The sequence below is a fragment of the Carica papaya genome, chromosome 6 (assembly GCF_054855325.1).
Source record: "Carica papaya isolate Zhongbai chromosome 6, ASM5485532v1, whole genome shotgun sequence".
Taxonomy (NCBI): Eukaryota; Viridiplantae; Streptophyta; class Magnoliopsida; order Brassicales; family Caricaceae; genus Carica; species Carica papaya.
The window spans coordinates 30637160-30659319 of NC_142314.1; the positions used below are offsets into that span (position 1 = coordinate 30637160).

The following is a 22160-nucleotide window of genomic DNA, read 5'->3' on the forward strand; positions in this document are numbered from 1 at the left end:
CAAAATCATAGAATAATTAAATCAGATACTATACGGCATTTAGACTGTAAATAAGTCAAACAGGAACTGACAAAGAAATACGTCCGATTCGGCCTTCATTAGCAACTGTGATAAATTACGTGTATCTATATAATTCATAAAATACAATTTTATCACTTATTAAACTCTAATCTCATGATAGGAAATAGGATGAGGGGTTCTTACTTAATTCGAAGTCGAAAACAGGATTTTCACTGCGCTTACGGGTAGTCTCTGGGTTCCCTGAAATTTTTTTTCGGGAACTGAAATGCGCTTACGGTACCTACACATGTCCCAAATAACTCAAAAATCAGACCCAATGCCTATTCGGTCAATTTTAAAATTCCGGCACAGCAGCTTTGCCGTGCTCCAGCGACGGCGCCACCGCTTGCTGCGGCGATCTGCCTCGGGTTGGCCATTTCCGGCCGTTTTCGAACGAATTCTGCCAAACTTGCATTGGTTCATGTGATAAAACATCCCTAGGGCCCTCAGTGGGCCCAAAAAATACCGAAAATCGAAACTTACCGGCGGCAGGGCTCTCCGGTGCGGCGGGGCTCTCCGGTGCGGCGGGGCTCTCCGGTGCGGCGGCTCCAGTTTGAGTCATGATTTGGTGTTTTTCTCCGGTCAACCTGTAAAGGAAAGAACGGTGGTCACAATGATAGAAAAATTATATCGAACGGGAATCGGGAAGGGCCTCATCGGAGGTAAAAATTGAAAAAATTGGCGGCAGCGCCACTGGGCTTCGGTTGCGTTTTTCGACCAATTGGCTGGTGTTTTGGCTCCGATTTGGTCATATGTAGGTTTAGAATCGAATTTCGTGCTAAGGGGAGAATTTTTACCTCGTTTGGCGGTCGGAAAGTGCTCTAGTGTGGCAGTGGATGGCCGCGATCGGTTCTCCAGTGGCTGGGCTGTCTTTTTCGGTGAGGGCTCTGGCGGCTAGGGTTAGGGTTTGGGTGTGGATGAGATTATTTATAATATTCTGCTTTTAATCTAAGCCGTCCATCGCGATTTAATCTGGACCGTCCGATTGCAATTAAATAGAAAATGAATCTAGACCATTTATCGCGATAAAATCTAGACCGTCCGTGCGCGATTCAATCTGGACCGTTCGTACGCGTGCAATCTGGACCGTCCATACGCACTTTTGATCTGGGTCATCCGTGCGCGCGGGAACGGATCTCAGCCGTTCAATTGCGCGCACGAGGATCACCCACGTGGCTCCTTTCCGCGTGTCCTCCCACGTCAGCGTCTCTGCCACGTGGCGTGTCCTGGTTGACCGGGGCTGCTGACCGGACTGCTGATGTGGCGCAAGTTTTTTAAATTGCGTTTTGACTCCTGATTTTCGATTTTCTTTTCAAAAGCACTATCAGAACCCAAATTTTCACCAATTTTTTTCAAAATTATTTTTAATTAAATTTCAAAAATAATTTTATCTATTATTATTATTATTATTATTATTATTTCTATTTAATTAAATTAAACTAAATTAAAAACATATATTATTACATAATAAATTATTATATTCATCTAAAAATTACAAAAAAAATTTAAAATACAATAAAAAAGATATTAATAAAAACAATAATAATTTGGGGTGTTACATGCCATGATTCCTAAAAAATAATGAATTTGTTTATTAGAAAAATATATCCATCAATTACGTTCCATTCTACCTTTATATTTCAAAAGCAACATAAAATGTATCAAACTTTTTTCGGCCAATCCCTATTGACAACTATATTATAGATGAGGTACAATGTGATTTCAGAAAATGATTTCTCTCAAGTTACATAATGTTATGATCATAAATTCCTGAAATACCCAATAAAATATTATACATATATATATATATATATATATATAATACATACATATTTAAGAAATGAAAGAAATAATAACCAACATGTTATTAATTGTGTGACAGCAAATGTGAATGAATCAATATTGTTATAATATATATTCTAAATATATTCTTATGAAACATTTCATACTACTATTAGACCAGGGAAGGAGAAAAAAAAAATAAACAAAAGTTTAGTCATATTTAAAATAATATCACAATTTCTTAAAACAAATATGGTTAATGGATACTACTGGGTCTTTCTTAAACAAATTCATCATCTTCTAGATTTATGATGTATGTTGTTGGGTATCATTTAAGGTTTTATACGTTCAGCATAATAAGCAAATATGATTATCTAACGATGCTACAAATCATTGAGTTTAATTTATAACCATATCATCACTAACTATATGATTTAATTCAATTGAATCACAGATATTATAACTGATGTCTTAGCTTTAATGGAAGAAACCTAATGGCAGACTTTTCGGTTATTGTTCTACTCAGCTTCTCTCGATTAGGGCAACCGCCAACGGAAGAACCTCAACAAGCTACACTTTCCTTTCGTTTCTACTTCCATGAGATCAACACCTCAAGAATGCAGCAGAGCAGTGTCACAGAAGCTCCAGGCAAAATATTCCCCCCCCCCCTCCCCCCACCCCACAAACAAGGAGAAAAACATAAAATTCTCTCTGCAATATATATACTATATTATGTTCCAATCATCAATCATATGAAACAATCCCAAATATCTCTATGTAAAATACCTCCGGTATCTATAACTGAGGCATTGTGAAGACAAGCATTCCCCAACATTTGAAGATGATTATATATAAAGAAAGAAAGAAAAAGAATAAAAACTAAACTAAACAAAAACAAAAAAAATGAAAGCAATTGGAGTACCAGATGGTATCAGTTCAAACCTTTGAGACCAGAGACCTAAAGATTAACTCCTTAAGAGGATTTAGAGGCTACTGCAGCTACATGTGTTATTTTTGGTTCAACACCAGAGCTTCAGCAAAACTCTTTGACATTTTCTTTCCAAAGTCATCAGACAATGAAATGGGACTCTGCTTTTCACTAGTAACAGCCACTGGTACAGAAACCGTGCTTGTCTGATGTTTGGCCTTTCTTTCTTCCATTGCCTTCTGCCGCTCTTCATAAAAGTAAAAATCATCTAGAATGGATGAATGTGTTTCGTATTGCTTAAAGATGTTCAACATCTCAACACCTTGCTCCAATTCCACCTGGCATTATGGGAAGAAGTATCAAACAAAGGCCATACAACTATTTGTATTCAAGTATAACCAACATTCACTACAAAATGATAACTATCCGGCATGTGCACGCGCACCATGCACATCTGCACATAGACATGCAGAGTTTACTAAAATGGATTACTGCCCACAACAATTTGTTACTTGGTTTATTTTTTGTAGAAAGTAAACCCACACACGTGATTGTGTTGTGTACATATTGCATGCATGTATGTTTCTCCCCCTATATACTCCTTTAAGTAAGAAAACAACATAAAGGTTATCTGGATTGCATCTTCACACTAGGTTTGGGCTTCCAGCAAACCTACCCACATGTTTACATATTTTCCAAGAAGCGCAGAAAAGATTATATCAACTACACTTTAAACGAGCTCCAAGCTTCCAACAATTAATAAGAATCGGAACATTTATACTTTCGCTACTAATCATGCAAACATGAAACTCATTTAAGATTCCACCTTCTGTCTAATCATGCAGTTAAATCCAATAATAAACTTTCGCTACTAACTAGTCAAACACAGGCATTTAATTCATCCAAGCAGAATAAAGACAAAATACCCAGAACATTGAAATGCAAAGGCTCTCAAGATTTTGCAAGGCTCTTAGCTCATTTAAGTTTAGAAAATAATAAAGGGTATTTGGAATTTCTTAAATAAATCAGCACAAAGCATTAAGGTTATTAAGTAACTTAAAGCTCATAGATTTTTGTCTAAAAAATAAAAAATTAAGAGTTTGGATAAAGTAGTGATTGCAAAAAATTAGTACATGATAAATAAGTGTTTATTAAAAATTATATATAATTTACATTATTATGTATATGGTTAATTTTAAGCAGATATGAAGACTGGATTTAAGTAAATTTATTATATTAAAACAAAACATAAGAACCTAAAAGATTAGAAATGAGGTACTTACTTTTCATCTTCTTAAAGTCACTTATAAGAACCTAATAATAAGCACCATGTCTTTCATGTTACAAAACAAGAAAATTAAAACAAAGTGTGTAAAGCTATTTATAAACATAAAGTAAGCAATTCCAAACAAGAGCCTAATAAGCACTATGTATCCTAAGTGGATTAAGTTCTTGTTCTTAAAAGATATTGAGAATAAAATTATTAGCACACCCGGTAGTTGCTACATTAAGTAAAATGAGTACTCAACTCATTGATTCTGATAAGATGAAGGATGAGCATCCTACTGGTCCTGATTTGGCGTTTATCATTTTATTCCTTCTTTGCTAGTCTTATTTTATTACTTGTTTCCTATTTAAGAATTTGAGCTATACTAACCTATGTACCATAACTGCATGTGTCTGATAACCTGTGATTGTAATTTCACAACCTATTGTCAAATACTATGATAATGAGTTGAATTTATCTTTTCTCTTTTTATTATCTTTAACAAACCCTATCTTGTTGTGCTACATCATTAACTAACTTGTATTCATGTCTAATTTCATGTATATCAGTTTCTGGGGAAAAAAAAAGCAAAAGCTTCAAATGGTGCTTAATCAGATATGCAGAAAAACAAGACGATATTGTCATCCTTTTTTTCTTGAAATAGACGACAATGCCATCCTTATTCTTGGACCATGAATAGATCAGAAAAGGCAAATAAATTCTCACCTCTTGAGTGTCTCTACTGTTAGTAACTGGCTTGTTATCATTATTTTCAAGTAGAATGTGACGAAATAGACTGTTGGGGACATCTTTTATAAGGTGCCACTTAACAGAGAACTGTCCAGACCACTTATCCTGTAGCCAATAATCCACACTCTTGTCAAAGTCTACAGGTCCCACCATCTCAGCAACTCCACAAAACTGGGCACTGGCATTTACCTGCACATTAAGAGGAATGATCAGCAAAATTTACTTAAGTTCTCAAGTTGTAGTATCTCTTAAATAGGCACAACATTTTCCTTTTATTTTCTTCATCCATAAAAAACCTCCAGATGTATGCATAGAGGTTAAACTAAGAGCTTCCTCGAAATTTTCATAAAGATCAGTCATAACAAAAAGAATATATCTAGTACATTTTACCAAACAGTCTTGAAGAAGTGCACTGGTCAACACCATGTATGATCAAACAAGCATGCAGGGAAAAGAGAGAAAAGAAACATCAAGGCAAAGAAACTGAATCAACAAGAGCATGTCTCAAGGCCCTGCAAGACTGATCTGGTGAGTGAAGGCAACTCCTAGGATGGAACTTTTTGCTTGGGAAGCAGCATGGCAGCGGATTCTTACTTTGGATAAGTGGATAAGAAGAGATAAAATTCTAGTGATTGGTGTTGTTTTTACAAGAAAGGTGCCCAGATATATAACCATATGCTCCTTTGGGGCCTGTATGTACACCGCCTTTGGTTTTGGCTTACAGATAGTTGGGGCTGAACTGGGTTATTGCCAGGACAATGAAGGAGGAGCTTTGGGAGTAGAAAGACTTTCAAAGTGATAAGCAATCCATAAGGCTTATCCCTTGAGCTACCTTTTTCAGCTATTTGCAAAGAGAGAAATAGGAGGGATTTTGAGGGCATAGAATATAATTTTGATAGATCTAAGATCCATGGTTTCAGGTCCTAAGTTTTTCTATCAGGGGCCAGCCATTGTATTATAGCAAGGATCTTAAGGACCACATGACATTTTGTTATTTATGTAAATACTTTGTATGCGGACTGCACTCTTTGATGCTTTATGAATATACTATTTTTTTTCTTCTCCAGAAAAAGGCCTCTCTTGATTTTCATAAGCTATCAGTGTATATTAAGTACAAAAAAAATAAACACATAACTTTTAGCAATGCTACCAATCTAAGGTAACAAAATGTCCATATTCACATGCATGCACAAGAACAGAACCTGAGAATTTCAATTATAATCATACTAATATACACCTGTTTCATGACTACATCTAACCTGCATTGCTAAAACATTTAATTCCTCATATAATCATATCACCAACAGTTTCAGCCAAGTTATTCCTACATTATGAATTATAACCTTTATGTCATTTTTGAAGCCAAATTACCAAAAAAAAAGTCAGCCAATAAGTAAGAAAAATTACCGAAAATAGCAAAAAGATTGGGCATGGCTCCTCTTTCTCCTTCGCCTCATGATAAGCAGCATCAAGTTTTTTGTTTCCATTTGGTGTACTTGCCCAAACACCATATTTTATGCTCTTGTGAACGTTATCTTCACTATAAGATTTGATTATAAAGAATTTTGCATTCTTGTAGTCAGTGACAAAATCCAGTCCATTGTACAATTCAATATGAACATCATCAACTGTGCCATTCTTTCCACTACTAAAGAAAGGCCCATTTGCCATTGTTTGACCTTTTGGCCTAAATGCCCTAGGGCCTCTATTTCGCTCACTTAATGTATCAAGGGTAATAGTACAGCTGCAAGAAAAGTTGTTGCACCTTCCTCCTTGCCTTGCTTCATCAGGTGTGGGCCAGTTATGATCATCCATTCCCGAACTAGAATCAGATATACTTTGATAACCAGAGCCTCGATCACTTTGACTATAAGGATACCTTCTATACCTAAAGCTTGAAGATCCAAAACCATAGAAAGGCCTTTTCTGTTGAGAAGCCTGCACAGGATTTAGCAGTTAAATTGTCATAATATCAGCAGGCCATTCTGACAAACAGAAGGTGTTAGAAACTAAGACTGACATCAAATGCATTAGTGATATTCAACAATCAGTTTATACAGTGAAAACAAAATTAATTTGACATCAACCTAGGATAGGGTACTTTTCATTATCCACGAAAATGGCCTAGAACTAAAGTGGATTTAAAAAGATAACATTTCAGGATAGTAATACTTCAATTTTCCACAGTAAAATGTACAAAAATAACTGCACCACGGTCCACAAGAGTTACAAGCCAAACACAGCCATATGGAGATTAGATATTATTAAATCACACAGATTAAAACTTAGATTACTCATCGTGCCCATCTTTTTGTGTGTGGTACAACAATACGAATGTGACAGAGAATTTGAAAACATTAAACATGATTAATTTATACATGGCCTCCCTCTTTTAGCAACCCTACCAATGGCCTGCTGTCTTAGCCGAGGTGCAATCTGTTCTACTATTTTGCCTGGTTTTGAGTATTCACCGGCATGCTAGATGTGGCTGCAATCAGTCTGTGGTCCAAAGTGTTTCGAAGGTTCATCTGCAATCTGCTCCCTAGCCCCTCTTGTCAAGCTCCTAAATAGGAATAGGGTTGACCCCTCCCTCCTCGCAAAAACCTTTCAAAAGGATTAAAACGAGGACAGGAAATGACGTAGGCCAAGTTTTGCTCTGAAACTAGCCGATGTAGAATAAGTAGGGTTTGGAACCAACTGGTGTCGGACAAATTAATTTGGGTACCTTCTAAGATAAAAGAGAGAAATTGGAAGAAAATAACAATTTGAGCAAACAGTAGTTTGCAAATAAGGAAAGAGAAATGGTGCAAAAATAGAACTTAGGGACGGCACATAAAAGAGTTTAGGAAGAGCAAGGAGAGAAACACAGAGGAAATATTAGAAGAGGGACCTAAAAAATATAACGATATGAACAAGGAGGAGAAGGCTAGAAAAGTTTTTTGTATTCAGATGTCATGAACTACCTAGAAATCATTTAATCAGATGAGGAGAGAGGAGATACTGATGGAGCTTTTTCCAAGTATCATTAATGGAGTTCGTTAGGCTAAAGGAAAACAACTTCCCCATCTAAAAGGGATGTTTCTTTTCCCTTTTCTTTCCCTTACTGGCTTTATTTTCTGTTGTCTGGAAATAACCTCTAAAAAGTCTTTATTGTAAACCAACCAGACTCTGTCTAAACAAAGTACCCAAACTAAGTCTTAATTTCCTAAAACTACCAATATTTCGTAAATAACTAAATAACTTTTATTACGCACAAAAATACTAAAATGATATAACTGTCACAAAAATCTGATGCCAAAATTTTTCTAATTTTGATTCTTCTCATGATCCATAAGAGATATAAAAGGGAAAGGCAAATGAAATTTTCAACTTTTCTAGGTATTTTTAACAAGGAACGTCAGTTCCATCTTCAAGCTCGAAAGACAAGTCAGACATCATAAGAATTGCAAAAAGAATGCCAGCTCTGATGACCTATAAATATAAATATGTAAAAAGACTAACCATCCTAAAGTCAGTCCCAAATAACTCCAATGAACCTCTTGGCCTTGCAGAAGGTACTTGAGATGACAACTGAAATAAAGGACTCTTCCCATGCAATGATTTTGACCAATTTGACTGCGTCCCAACTCCAAAGTCATCAAACCCTTGCTGCAAGAAACTAAGGTCAGCAGAGGTTCCAGAAAAGTTACTTCCTCTGCCTGAAGAACCCAGCGGAGCTGGGGAATATGCTCTTGGTCCAGATTGTTTACCATCTACTTGAAAATCAATATCCACTGGCAACGATGGATGTGGAACTTGAGTCCATGAAGTAATGTAAGGATGGTTTTGAGGAAGAGGCTGCTGATAGTAAGGTGGATCCAGGGTAGGGAACACTGCTGCACTATACAACTGATTGTGATCCCTTATAGGAGGCGACTGCATTGTGACAGGATCATATGATCTTTGATGCATTTGGTTGCTGGATGGATAACCATGAAATGAACGGGACAGTATTTCATTGTAGATGCCCTACATCAGTTGAAGAAGTAAAAAGATATACATCTAGGAAGATTCACTTAGAAAGAAAAATTGCAAAGAAATGACAAGTTAGAGCTGTATAGCTACACACATGAGAACTACTTTCTGCACTTTCAACATTGACATATGGAAGATATCCACATCCACTCTGTGATCCAATTTCTTTGTCATAACCTGGGGGTAAAGACAATGAAACATAAGCTAAAAAGTGCAAAACCGCAAAGAATAAAGAAGCAGAAACTAGAAGAATTCCATACTCAATTTTTGTACCTAGCTTCCCAATAAACCACAAGGCCACCTTTTTTATAAGAGGCTGAGACTTAGCAACCTTAACTAACACCTCTATACTGTCTATACCATATCAAAAAATGAACTTTCAACCAATTGAAGAGTTAGCCCATAATCAAGCCCTTAGGTGGGTTTTCATAAAAAAATTTCGATAACTAAAAATCCAAAAGCTAAGTATAGACAACTTTATCAAGTCATAGAGTTACAGACTTATGTTCAAACAACAAGATTCTACCAACTCAAAGAGAATGGAGAGATAACAGTAAGCAAATTAGGAAACAAACCATTCAAAATTTTTTCTAGCCCCAGGGTCTTCTGAGATTTTATGTTTTGTGGATAACTTAAATACTTTTTACCAATGTGCATTACCAACTGCCAAAAAGTAAAGCAAGATCAATATTTTGTATAGATAACTTTATTGAGTCATATAGTCACAGACTTATGTTCACACAACAAGATTCTACCAGCTCAAAGAGGATTGAGCGATAACACAAAGCAAATTATGAAACAAAACCATTCAAACATTTTTCTAGCCCCATGGCCTTTTGAGATTTTATGTTTTGTAGATAACTCAAATAGTTTGTATCAATGCACATTACCAGCTGCCAAAAAGTAATGCAAGATCAATCAGATGCTGATGTAAACTTGAAGAAGTTAGTTTAAAATATAATTGAACACAGAAGGGACCGAGCTGCACATCTATGTGCCACCTTATCAATCAACTGCATGTTCAAACAAATTTTAGGACAGGAAAAACTAAAATCAAATTGCAATCAGAAGGATATGAACCATACATCTCATTCCTAAGCTCCCAAAGCAAACACGTACCAACTGAAAGCAATATAAGCTTGAGAAAAAATTATAAGAAAACGACCTCTGGTGTACACTGATTTTGCATGACTAGAGAAGGCATTGCCAGAATTGACAGTCTTATAGTCTCCAACAAGAGATATTGGTTCCAACTGATTTGCACCGTTCCTCAGAGTAGCAATTTGAACCACATCCTATAAAGAATTAATCCCACCATCATCATGTTAGTAACAAGTAAAATAAATCAAGCTCATCCAATACATACTCATCCAGTTTAGCCAATAAATAAAAGTGCTTGATGTGGCCGGTACCTGATCTTTCAACATGTGTGTGTTGGCAGGATTCTGCTTTGTATCTATGACCATTACGTGCAAAGCCTCAGCAGACTCTAAAAAAATCACAAAATGGGATTAAATGGGCCAAATAAAACACTTGCTAACCAAGGAAAAATAAATCTGCTGGTGCACGCAAGCACATACACGGGCAAGTAATACAAGAGGTAGCAAACTGAAGTGGCAACTGCGCATAATCCAGACCATCAAACGCACAGAATTTGATCACGAACTTAATGCAAATACAGAAAAATTCACAACTTTCCTATCCTGAGTAACCTGAAGATACGTCTAAATGTGGCAGTTCATAAGCTATGAAGCACAACCATTTAGTTTCTCTATCTTATCTTGATGACTCATCAAAAGCTATCACCATAAGCAAAAACTCAGGAACATCAAAAAGAAAAAGGCAATAAATGCATTTTGCTGCCAACGTTGAAGGAAGGAATCCACCTCGATTATAATCAATTCATTCACGTTACAATTTCTCGTAGAACACGAAACCAATGAAAGAACCAAGTCCTAGAAATCCATTGATGCTTAAAAATCAGACTTCCCAGATGAAGAAAAGAAAAATAAGACACACACTAAAAATGTAAACTCCATCGGATATCTCCACACGTAAAGTTTCCGAAATCCACTAGAAAATATAAAGCAGGTTTGGAATTTTGTTCACACACCAGGGGAGTTTAAGCGATCAGAAGCTTGCTGAGCGGTTGCCATCAAAATCAATGTATGTATGTCTCAATGATCGGCTCAGGGAAACCAAAACTTGAGCAAAAACGTATATTATATTGGTAGTAATATGGGAATTCTGGATAGGGAGAGCGGTGAATTTAGATAAAAAAGAGGGAAAAAGTGGGTTTAGGATTTAGGGTATACCAGAGGACGAAAATGGGAAATTAGATGAAGGCTCTGTTTGGGTAATGGCATTGGGAGTGATAATATGGGTCGCTCTACTCGCAAGTAGAAATATCTTACAAGCACACAGTGTCATTGACAGGGGAGGAGATTAAACGTTCTCGTGCTTTTTATTTAATTATAATTTTATTTAATTAATCTCTTCAGTACGTTTGCCTGTGAGTGGTTATTAAAATACATAATTAGTATAATTATTTTAAAAATATTTAATTTTAAATTTTAAATTCAATTATCTCAAAACGAATGAAAACAAAATTAGTACATACTGTATTTATTGAATATAAATAATTTATGCTCATTAAATAAATTATATATTAAAAAATATACTGAAATATAAACTAAAAATTATTTTAAATTTATATTTTATAATTATTTAAAATTTAAAATATCATATGCGTGTATTATTAGGAGATTGATAAAAAATAAATAAATAAATAATTATAATGCTTAACGTGTATGATATATATTATCAAAAATCAATATCGACATATAAAATTAATCTTATTATTTTAATTATTTAAAAATAAAATTTTTACAATAAAAATAAATGCAAACGACTTTTAAAACATAATATATTTATATATAATTTTTACCATGTCATAAATATATTAAAATAGAAGTTTAACTATATATGAAATTTATATTTATACTTACTACAAATTTTATAATTGAATATTGTTAGAGATTATATATATTAATTTATTATAAATACAAATATATGTTATTTCATATAAATAAATAAGGAAATGGTATAAACTAAAACATTAGTTAATGCTCAAATATATTTTTGGTCCTCAAACTATTTTTTTTTTTTTTCAATTTGATACATACATGCATGCACTCACACACACATATATATATAATAGATACATATATGTAAATTAGACTCTTTATATTAATACATTTTTTTATTAATTATTAATTTAATACAAGAATGTATATTAACTATTGCACATTAAAAGCACATTAGTATATTTTTATACAAATATACGCATGCATATTAACTATTTTTTAAAATTAATTTAATATATATGTATATGCATCCTCCTCCATAAGTTTATACGTTTATGCCGCTCAAACTATGTATGCATCACATACGCACACATACAAATACGTGTATATCTATTTAGTAAGTATATGTAAAAAATGTAAAACAATTATATTCTATTTTTTATTATTAACATTAGTATTATTTTTTAATATTTCTTATTAGTATAATAGAGTAGACAAACATTATGTTTATTTTATAATTTTTTTTTTTCAAACAAGTTAGTAATTTATATCTGATATTTCCATCTAAACTTAAATAATATTAGATGTTTAAAATAAATTTAAAAATTCAAAAACTAATTTGTGGGATGTAATTTTTTTTTTACTTAAAAAGATAAAGAGTAAGACTCAAGATATACAGTTCAGATTGCTATTATGTCCACTAAAAGAGAGATTACTCTAATCCTACATCATAGACCGTCAGATTCGTGGGCTCCACACGTGTCACAAGATCAGCGATGCCGTGATAAGCGGTACTATGAAAACGGCAGCACACGAAACATTCCCCGTCTGAGACCAATCCCATTTATCGACCATTTCCTTTTCTTCCATCACGGCCATTTATAAGACTTCTAGTTTTTAGCTATAGGGCAAGGCCGAACCCCAACGCTCTCTCTCTCTCTCGATTCGAAAAGAAGCCCGTTACCGCACTGTCTATCGCCGCCGCTATGTCTCAGGTGGGTACCTTTCTTCTAATCATTTCGATTTTCTGTTATTTTTTCTAATTCAAAAGAAAATTTGGGAGCCTGGTTTTTTATTGATAACGGATATAATGGTTTTTTTCGTTGTGAAGATCGGTAATCTTGATTGAGTTATCGGGAACATTTAGTTGTTTAGTTATCAATTGCTCAGTTCTGCTATTTAGGGTTGCTGTACACGGTGTTTGCAAATTCAATCCAGGTTAATGGTTTCTATGGGATTAGAGCGCTTTTGGTTCCGCTGGATTAGGATTCGTCTCTTTTTTCAAATGTTTTTTTGGATACTTCGGATAGTTTTGAATAACTTTGTTGCTTTTATGTATAGGTGGATAACAGAAATTCCTCCGCGGCCAAGCGTGCTAGAACTGATGGTATGCTCTTTGTAATTGCACTCTTAGTATATTATTGGATTTGTGAATTTCTTCTCTTTGGACAGGCAAAACCCAGATAGAGGAATATCCTTTTGTCATTGATCTTATTTATGGTATATGGTGTGTGAAGATGTTATCTCTTTATTCCCTACCTACTAAAGGGGAAGAAGGATTATAGAGGGAGCCAAAATAACACGAGTGAAGGATGATGTTTACTTTTAATTAGTAGCTAATTTTTGGAGTTTGGTATGGTTAACTGTTTAGATTGATATGCTGATTTGTGTGTCATTATTTGTAGGTAGTAGAAGAGAAGATGATTGGACATGTCCTAGTTGTGGCAATGTCAATTTTTCATTTAGGACAACTTGTAATATGCGCAATTGTACTCAACCCAGGCCAGCAGATCATAATTCAGTAAGTCAACCATACTAACTATATACGAATCAAGGTGTGAGTTTGGAAACTAAAATGATGTAGGAAAAAATTAGTGTTAATTGTCTGCTCAGGGACACCTAGGGTTCTTAGCTATTACACCCTAGAAATTCGTAAGCATTACTTGATTACATCACACGGTCCTAAGTATTTGGACAATTCTCAAAAGGGAGGTCACGAAATATTTATAGTGCTTCAATTTATATCCTAATCTAATTATAATTAAAGAATCATTATAGGAAGCAAAAGATATTTAAAACATATCCAATTATAATTAAGGAATCCTAATAGGAATAGAGGTATTTAAAACATAGATAAAATCCTAATCTAGCTGAGAATATAATAACATAAATAAATAATAAAACTATTCTTCCATATACTGCTAAAATTTTTACTACCAACATTCTTTATCAATTCTCGCTGGTTGAGAAAAACTTGACCTGTCAGGTTGAAGGCATAGGACTTCTTGTGAAGGCTGAGATATTGGGAATATGCTGCCTTAGGTTGTTTAAATTGAAATGCACTGTGTTCCTCTCTTGAAATGAGTATAACCATATCTGCTTGTCCTTATAGTTCCTGTTTCGCTATAATTTGTAGCCACTTTCTCCTTTCATTAACAATGTCTTGATGTTAATGGGGATTCCTTCTTTTCATACCTTTTCCATTTCTTTGCATATTGATTTATATCACTTTTAAAGCCTGGGGCAGCCAAGAAAAATATGGATTACGTACATGTGTCGACATGGCATAAGAGATTCATTGTAGACATCACAGTGAGAAGAAACAAGATGTTCTTTTGCTATTGAGATGACTATGCCATATATATATATTACCTGGTAAGGTTGCGAATGTGGTGTTTGTTGGAAGATTGAGAAGTTCCATTGTTGATGTTGAAATCCAAATTCATAACGCTTTCATGATTGATAACAAGTTTGTTAGCTTGATTCCATAATAAAAAAATTCTGAAAAATGGTAGTACGGGGCCAATCATCTTTCTCCACTTTAAAAGCTGTTAAGACGTGGCTAACTAAACATAAACAAAAGCTTTCCACTTGCTCATCATCAACTAAAATATCCTGTTTCTTTTTGCCATCGGATCTTCTTGTTTCATTCCACGGTGCACGTTGTTTGTCTTCGGACATTGGTAGCTTATATGTCTAATTTGTTCACACCTAAAGCAAGCAACTTCCTTTCCTTTGGTAGGAGTAGTGGAAATTGATGTTGATCCATTATTCTTTGGCCCCATGTTATGTTTTGAAGTCTTTGTGGAGGTTCACTTTGTAATTGGAGACCTAATGTTTCTCAAGATGGGTTCTTCAAGTACTCTTCCTAATTAAGGGAAAATTAATAAATTTGTGCTATAGTTGCTGCAGGTTGATGAATCAACTCTCCTTTAATGTTAGCTCTTAATTTTGGTGCCAATGGAGATGACGCTTTCCTAGCATTTTCTTCCAATTGAATCTGTATCTTCAACACTTCAAGTTTCTGTGTATACTCGATCAATTAACATTCTGGCTTATGTTAAGAAGTAAGCCTGATCACAGATACTGTCAAATAGTTGGCAAGAAAATATTTCTCCGGAAGAGCAACTTTCATCTTATCTGGTGCTTCAGTTGCTGGTTGTCTTGTTCTTGTTAGGTTCTCATCCATGCTGTACCACCATATTTTTTTTCAATCAACAAGTTTCATCTAGGCAATTTGAGTCGTTTGAGAAACATTGTGCTATGCTAACCAAGGAAGAAATTAGGATCCATTCTTCCCCCAAAGTAGGACTTTTAACTTTTATTTTCCTTAGTAATGTCACCAGCAGTGTCTCTAGAAATTCTTTTGTTAGCTACAGCTACTTTGCAACCTGGGGCTTTGAGGTTGGTGGCACCTTGAGCACTACAAGAATTTTGAAATTCTTCCAGAAGTGTACCAGAGTATCTACCTCTCAAAAGTTTCGTGGTCTTGTTGAAGAATTATCTACTTGATTGTTACCTTAGTACTTGTTACCATTTTCTAGGCTTGAATTTGTTGTTAAAGATTGTAAAAAAAGGAAGAGTCGGATAAGAATATGAAAATCTCATCAATTGTTGTAAACTGTTTTGAAGGAGGTTTGAACCGGTTTATATGTGTTGGTATGGTAAAAAGATCGGCAGAACTAGTTAAACGATGTGGAATTGACAAGTCTCACTCATGACCATGTGCAAGTGAGGCTCATTTGTTTTTTTTTTTTGTCACCAGTCAACACTGGGGTTCTAGTGGTCTACTTGTTTGGCGATGGGTGTTGAGATCAGAGTTTGGGTGTGATAATGGGTTTGGGGTGGTCACATCATGGTGGAATAGCAGGCGTGCATGTCTTGGGGGTGAATGGTGCATTGTTCTTCTGATTTTAACAGTAGGCTTCTTTGTATGGGCTGATGGATATCTATGATCTGATAGCTAGGGCTGTGTTAGTCGTCCCTTATTGGTAGTTGGTGATCTTAGTTGACAGCTTTATTTTCTGGGTTAGGTTTGTATTTTCTCCATATGGATGATCTATTTGGATGCGGAGTGTTGGGTGTTTGAGCACAGGGATCTTTTAGTTTTGACACCAACTGGTGTAGGAAAAACCAAGGTTATAATTTTGCGACTTAGGGATTTGAGCATAGGGACTTTTAGTATCCTATTAGGATACACCATAGGGACTTTTAATTTTACCACTTGGGATTTGAGATAAACCTAGATATTACATCTAGGGTGTTTGAGGAATTCTTAAGCATTACGCTTTAAGACTTGATTGCATCACACGACCAAAGATTTTGAGATAATTTTCAAGGACTTCTGCTGAATAGTTGGATTGATCTCAAAAGTCAAAAAGTGAGAGTACAAAATATTGTAGTGTTTCCTTAACTTATAATTAAAGAATCCTGATAGGAAATCTAAAGGTGTTCTAAACATTTGATAAAATCCTAATATTATGAACTTTGTATTTGGTTCAAATCTATTCTATTCCTATTCAATTCTTAAAATTTTGTTATTTGGTATATAAAATCAGTTATAATTTATAATTTGATACATAATTAAATTAATTGCTTTCCTATTTTCGGTTACACAATTTTGTGTTCTCACTTCTAGAGGAATGAACCACAAAAACATTTGAATTGCATGTGGAGTTGACTTAGGATTAAATTGCCAATTTCAGTTGAATTTGTATCATATTTATATTGTTTGCCCATTCCCATTCCATTCAATTGGAATTTGAAGCAAAATCTATGTAAAAGCATAATGAAGTACATAAGTAATAAACTCTCTCCAAATACTATAATTCTTACTGTTGGTGCCCTCTATCAAAATGATGCTCATACTAAGCAATATTTGATTCACACAAGGTTCCAGTTGGACATGTTTATGCCAATCCTGCTTGTTAGATTGTTCATCAACAAAATAAAGTGCGAGGCTTAACTGGTAGCTTCTTGAGAAGTTAGGTGTTTAGGCTTGAACAGGAAAAAATATTAGAAAGGAAGATGCTAATGCTATTTATGGCTGCTTATGTGTTTCTATCTGTGGTGTCATCTTGTCATTCCGCTGTGGGACTCCATGTTCTACGTTGTGATGAGGAGCTGTTTTTTTTTTATTTTTTATTTTTATTTGACATAATCTTCATTATCCTTGTATTATTATGGGTCAAACTATCCAATGTAGTAATGAATATTGGTGACCTTGAGGCTTGCCTCCACCAAATATGTGTTCAAATCCAATGAATTAAAAAAAAGTATGTAAACTTTTACAACCCCTGCCCCACGAAAAAGGTAGAGAAAAAGGAAGGATAAATTTTGGTTCATTATTAAGGTCGGAGGCTTTAGTTTTTTATTTAATCCCATCTTGCTTCCAGAATTTTATTGTTGTTGAATTTGATTTGTGATATTTTCATACCTGGTCCTCAGAAATCTGCTGCCAAGCCTCTGCAAGCACCCCAGAATTTTTCATCCTCAACACCATATGTAGGCTCTGGTGCACCATCTTCAATGTATCTCGGTGTGCCACCTTATGGTTCTTCCCTCTTCAACGGGTCATCGATTCCTCCATATGATGTTCCATTTTCAGGAGGCTCAGCCTATCATTATAACTATGGTACCCGGCTTTCTGCTGGCAGTCCATATCGACCACTGCATTTGTCTGGACCACCCCCTTATTCTGGTGGATCCATGATGGGTAATGGTATGTTTCACTTCTCTTTTCCGAATTTGATAATGCTAATTTCCATGATTATTTCAATTTCATTAGTCTTGTGTACGTGCGTGAAGCAGCCACAATTTTAGCATCATTATTTTTTTTCCTTGTTTTTTCATCTTTGTTATGCCTCTGTTAATTTTTAAATTTCATAAATTGGTCCCATGAGTTTTAAAAAGGTATCGATTAACACCTTAATTGAGTTTTGATTTGTCCATTGAGAAAATGGCATTGGGGAAGAGCATATTGTTTGATGAATAACTAAAACACAACTAACAAAAAATTGATCTGTCAAAATTAACAGAAAAATGTGATTATGTTGTGACTTTAAAACATTTACAGTGTGCATTGATTTAATTAAAAAATCAGCTATTTGATACAATGATGGAAATACAAGGAGGTTTCTATAAGAATGACCTTTTTATCAATGCACATATATATCTTTTTGATATTATCCAACTTGTTTTCTTTGAGCCAGTGCGTGTGGAACTACATATCCAGTGTTTTCGCTAACGAAACAGTAATTTTTCAGTACCAGGTGGAATGTATGGCATGCCTCCATTAATGGACCGGTACGGTTTGGCTTTGCCCATGAGCCCTGCTGCTGCTATGGTATGTACTGAAATCCATTTCTTTGGAATGGTTGCTCTTTTGTAGGATTGAGAATCTGAGTGAAATTTTCTGCATGTAATGACTGATAGTGTGAATAAGATTTTCTACATGTGGCAATTTGCCCCTAAGGAAGCATCACTCTGTGTTCTCTTTTTGCTTTTTCTTTTTTTTTTTTTGGGGGGGGGGGGAGGGAGGGGTATGAGTTCCCTTTTTGTATGTGTGAGTTAAAACTTTACCGAACTACTTCTTTGTAGGGGCCAAGGCCAGGATTTTTTCCAGATGATAAATTCCAGAAAAAAGGTGTGGATTTTGTTACAAGGATTATTTATGATTGTTTGTGGCTGTTGAAATCAACAACTATATTATTGTGGCAAATTTTTTGCACTAACTCCATTCTTCTGCTTATAATGCACGTCTAGATGCAACTCGTGATAATGACTGGACATGTCCAAAATGTGGAAATATTAACTTCTCTTTTAGAACCGTTTGTAACATGAGGAAGTGCAATACACCAAAGCCTGGATCACAGGTCTGTGCATTCTTTATTTTGGTTAATTTTAAGGTAGTGAATTAGTTTCATGGTCAAGTTTTAGTGCATGATTCATTTTCTCCTGATTATATTTTGATATTAACATTTTTATATTACTATTTTAATTCCTCTCTTCTGCTACATGATTCTTATTTGATACTTTCATGTTACTTTTCTATTATTGATTTTCTGATTGTTGAAAATACTTCCATGCAAATGCAGGCTGCAAAATCAGATAAAAATTCCAGTAAGTTTGTTATGCATTACAATGGTTTGCTTTCCTTCTAGTCTGGTACTGACGTACTTTATACCATTCAGAACAAAAAATGCCCGAGGGGAGCTGGAAGTGTGAGAAATGTAACAACATAAACTATCCCTTCAGGACTAAGTGCAACAGACAGAATTGTGGGGCTGATAAACCAGCTGAATCAAAGAAGTCCCCCTCACCAGCACCAGAGGAGAATGATCAGGTTCGTCATGCAGCACTTCTTTGTATTTTCATCCGTTCCTTAATAATGATGTTTTCGTTAATTCTGTATCTACATCACCAACTCATGAAATATTTGATTTTACAAGTTAATCAGTGGAATAATTTTCTGCAAAGAGGCCACTTCCCTCTTTTCTCCCATCTTCTATTTTACACAATATGAATGTACCTCATTAATTTTGGTTTTCCACCTTAGCTTCCATTGATTTGCAATTGTGTAATGTTCCAGTGAGTACTAGACATGTTTGAGGGTTGAGAAGGTCCACAGTTGTCATCCAGCGTTGCTCAATTATGGGTGTTTGAAAGTCAGTCTTTTCGTCCTCATGTTGCAGCGGTTGTCAAGTCACTCTACCTTCTTATGATCAGTGTCAAGTGTTGTATTATTGAAATGGTATTTTGGTCTTTATGGATCGTTTGATGCATTGTGTCATCCATCCTAATCTGGAAAGATTTTACAGGTTGGTTCTGGTTTCCTTTTAAGCTAGGTTTGTACTCTCTGGATCAACTCATCTATTCTAGTGCGTACTGTTACCATGAACTATTAGTTTGTTACTAGAGGCAGAGAAAAACTTGGAGGCTGCATATTTCTGGTTTTCATTTGGTTTTGGAAATTTGTCTCTAAACTATTTTCTTAGTACATTGTTTTGGAGAGGCTTAAATTAGAAGAAGCCCGTTGAGCTCCCAAGTTTTAAATTTAATTAGGTGTCACATAGAGAATGTCCTGGTGTATGGTCTGTTCCTTTTAGGACACAGACTTGTCTCTCCCTAAGAATTGATTGGCATGTGATAGGTGCCACACATAATGTCTGTCATAATTGCATCTGGTTTTGTTGACTTGCTTTATTGGGGTCCTCCTTTTTGGACCTTGGTTTGGATTGAAGTTTCAAGTTCAGGATGTTATTATGGGCAAATCTTAACATAGTGTTTATAGCATAATGCTTTGAATCTGCACCCTGCAACTGCAAGATCTGGCACTTGTATTTTGGCAGCTGGGGTTGTTGATTCATTTCATTTGTACACTAACATGGTAACATAGTGCATTGTAGCAATCACATGGATGTTTGCATGCTAAATGACGATGGGCCTTCTGAAGCTTTAACAGAAATCTGAAAGCAAGTTGTGCACATGACTGCTGTAGTACTGTCAATCTGATTTGTGTCAGGGAAATGGCAATTAGTGGCCCATATATGGTCATTAGTTCAATCTGATTGGGGCATTGTCTGTTGGTGGTTTAGACATTCAAAATTAGTGGGACCACTGTTCTCAGATCTAATTCAATAGTGAGTCTGATCTATGCATAAGTTTTTATCAGAGTTGAGGTTCGATTACATGACTAAATACTGGTTTTTCAGGATGCAAATTACATTGTGTGGTCTAATGTCTGTTCTGTTCCTCACAGCTTGCACTCTATTTTTTACTATCAAGGATTGCTTTTGCACTCCAGATTTTGAATAGCATCAATTTTGCATCTTGTGCCGGCTGAAAACAACATTATGTGGACCTTCAATCAAATTTTAAGTTAAATATAATCAAAGAGCCTTATTGTTTTTTAAAATGGTCGCGTCATATATATTCATATAATCGGAGCATGATATTTGATTGTTTGAAGTTAAAAGTCCTGGAGGATGATGGGTCAAGGTGGATTAGCAAGAGGCTTTTAGCCAATTGCGGCACAGACTTGGCTTCTTAGAGCATGGGGTGTGACTTCCTTCATATCTTGAATGGGCCATGAGCCCAATCGTAGCAATTAGGCTTGATTGAAGGGTTTTGGTTTAGTTGTCTGATTAGGGAAATAATGATGGTGGCTTTTTGTTTCTGGGGGAAAGCACAATGCTGAGACTCATCCATGGGAGGAAGAGGAAGAGGAAGAGGAAGAGGAAGAGGAAGAGAAGTTCCGATTATCTGTAACTTTTAGAAGGTAAAAAATGGATATATCAACTGTTGTTATTGCCTTAATATGTGGGTTCAATTTTATATTTTATATTTTTTTTATGTACTGTTTTGCTAGGTTTTTTAATGTTTCTAATTTAGATTTATCACCCACTTCGACCGGGAAAGTGCCTTAATACGAATTGAATATTTTTTAAATAAGGTAATTTCGTTATTAATTAATCAATACAAAAATTCACCATGTTCTTCATCTCTACTTAACATCGCTCCTACCCCATTTAACAGCCCGAAAAACAATCTCTTTTCAGAAAAGTAAGGTTCACAAAACATTCACACTCAAGGCAAATTAAGTAATGACCAGTAAATGATTTAAAAAGTATTATTACTAATAGATGAAAATAATTGAGTAGCTTTAATTTGAGACATTTTGTAAATGGAAGGCCCAACTCCTAGAAATACGCAAGTGAAAATGCAAGTCTTAGCAAATTGATCAGAAAGAGGAATTTATTTTGTAGAATTTATGTAAAAATTATTAGTTCTACGAGGTTATTTATAGTATATATATATATATATATATATTTAAAAAAATTCTATTTGATAGAACCTGAAATTATTATTTTAATTTTATTTTGCATTTATTTAAATTTTAAAATTTAAAATTTAAAATTTAAAATTTGTGTTTCTTCCACATTTGAACTAAGTCTAAAAATTAGACAATCTTTAAATGAATTTTACGTAAATA

The 22160-nt window shown here is 34.8% G+C and overlaps 2 protein-coding genes across 6 annotated transcripts; one reads left to right on the forward strand and one right to left on the reverse strand.

Annotated features, from left to right (window-relative positions):
* Positions 1-2547: 2547 nt before the first annotated feature.
* Positions 2548-11228, reverse strand: LOC110807970 (YTH domain-containing protein ECT4-like). Its single transcript, XM_088222587.1, has 8 exons — positions 10915-11228; positions 10214-10290; positions 9967-10096; positions 8896-8978; positions 8289-8795; positions 6195-6725; positions 4764-4976; positions 2548-3108 (listed from the first exon to the last, which is right to left on the reverse strand). The coding sequence occupies exons 1-8, from the start codon at positions 10955-10957 to the stop codon at positions 2851-2853; spliced, it is 1842 nt and encodes a 613-aa protein (XP_088078713.1). The 5' UTR covers positions 10958-11228; the 3' UTR covers positions 2548-2850.
* Positions 11229-12727: 1499 nt separating this feature from the next.
* On the forward strand, positions 12728-21520 carry LOC110807979 (Ran BP2/NZF zinc finger-like superfamily protein). 5 transcript variants are annotated; one of them, XM_088222772.1, is made up of 10 exons: positions 12728-12882; positions 13229-13274; positions 13573-13688; positions 17615-17888; positions 18433-18512; positions 18767-18812; positions 18932-19041; positions 19264-19288; positions 19360-19511; positions 21355-21520. In XM_088222772.1, exons 1-10 carry the CDS (start codon positions 12874-12876, stop codon positions 21448-21450), a joined length of 954 nt encoding a protein of 317 aa, XP_088078898.1. In that variant the 5' UTR covers positions 12728-12873; the 3' UTR covers positions 21451-21520. The 5 variants fall into 5 exon arrangements, with proteins under 5 accessions (XP_088078898.1, XP_088078899.1, XP_088078900.1 ...); XM_088222773.1 differs by having other exon boundaries at positions 21138-21402; XM_088222774.1 differs by lacking the exon at positions 21355-21520 and adding an exon at positions 20575-21062.
* Positions 21521-22160: the final 640 nt, after the last annotated feature.

Excerpts from the sequence above, each read along its gene's own strand:
- LOC110807970 (XM_088222587.1), bottom strand. The coding sequence starts at position 10,957 with ATGGCAACCGCTCAGCAAGCTTCTGATCGCTTAAACTCCCCTG. Across the intron at positions 10,097-10,213 it reads CACACATGTTGAAAGATCAG|GATGTGGTTCAAATTGCTAC; the intron begins GTACCGGCCACA and ends AATTCTTTATAG. Across the intron at positions 3,109-4,763 it reads ACAGTAGAGACACTCAAGAG|GTGGAATTGGAGCAAGGTGT; the intron begins GTGAGAATTTAT and ends CCATAATGCCAG.
- LOC110807979 (XM_088222772.1), top strand. Across the intron at positions 18,513-18,766 it reads TGAGCCCTGCTGCTGCTATG|GGGCCAAGGCCAGGATTTTT; the intron begins GTATGTACTGAA and ends ACTTCTTTGTAG. Across the intron at positions 18,813-18,931 it reads TGATAAATTCCAGAAAAAAG|ATGCAACTCGTGATAATGAC; the intron begins GTGTGGATTTTG and ends ATGCACGTCTAG.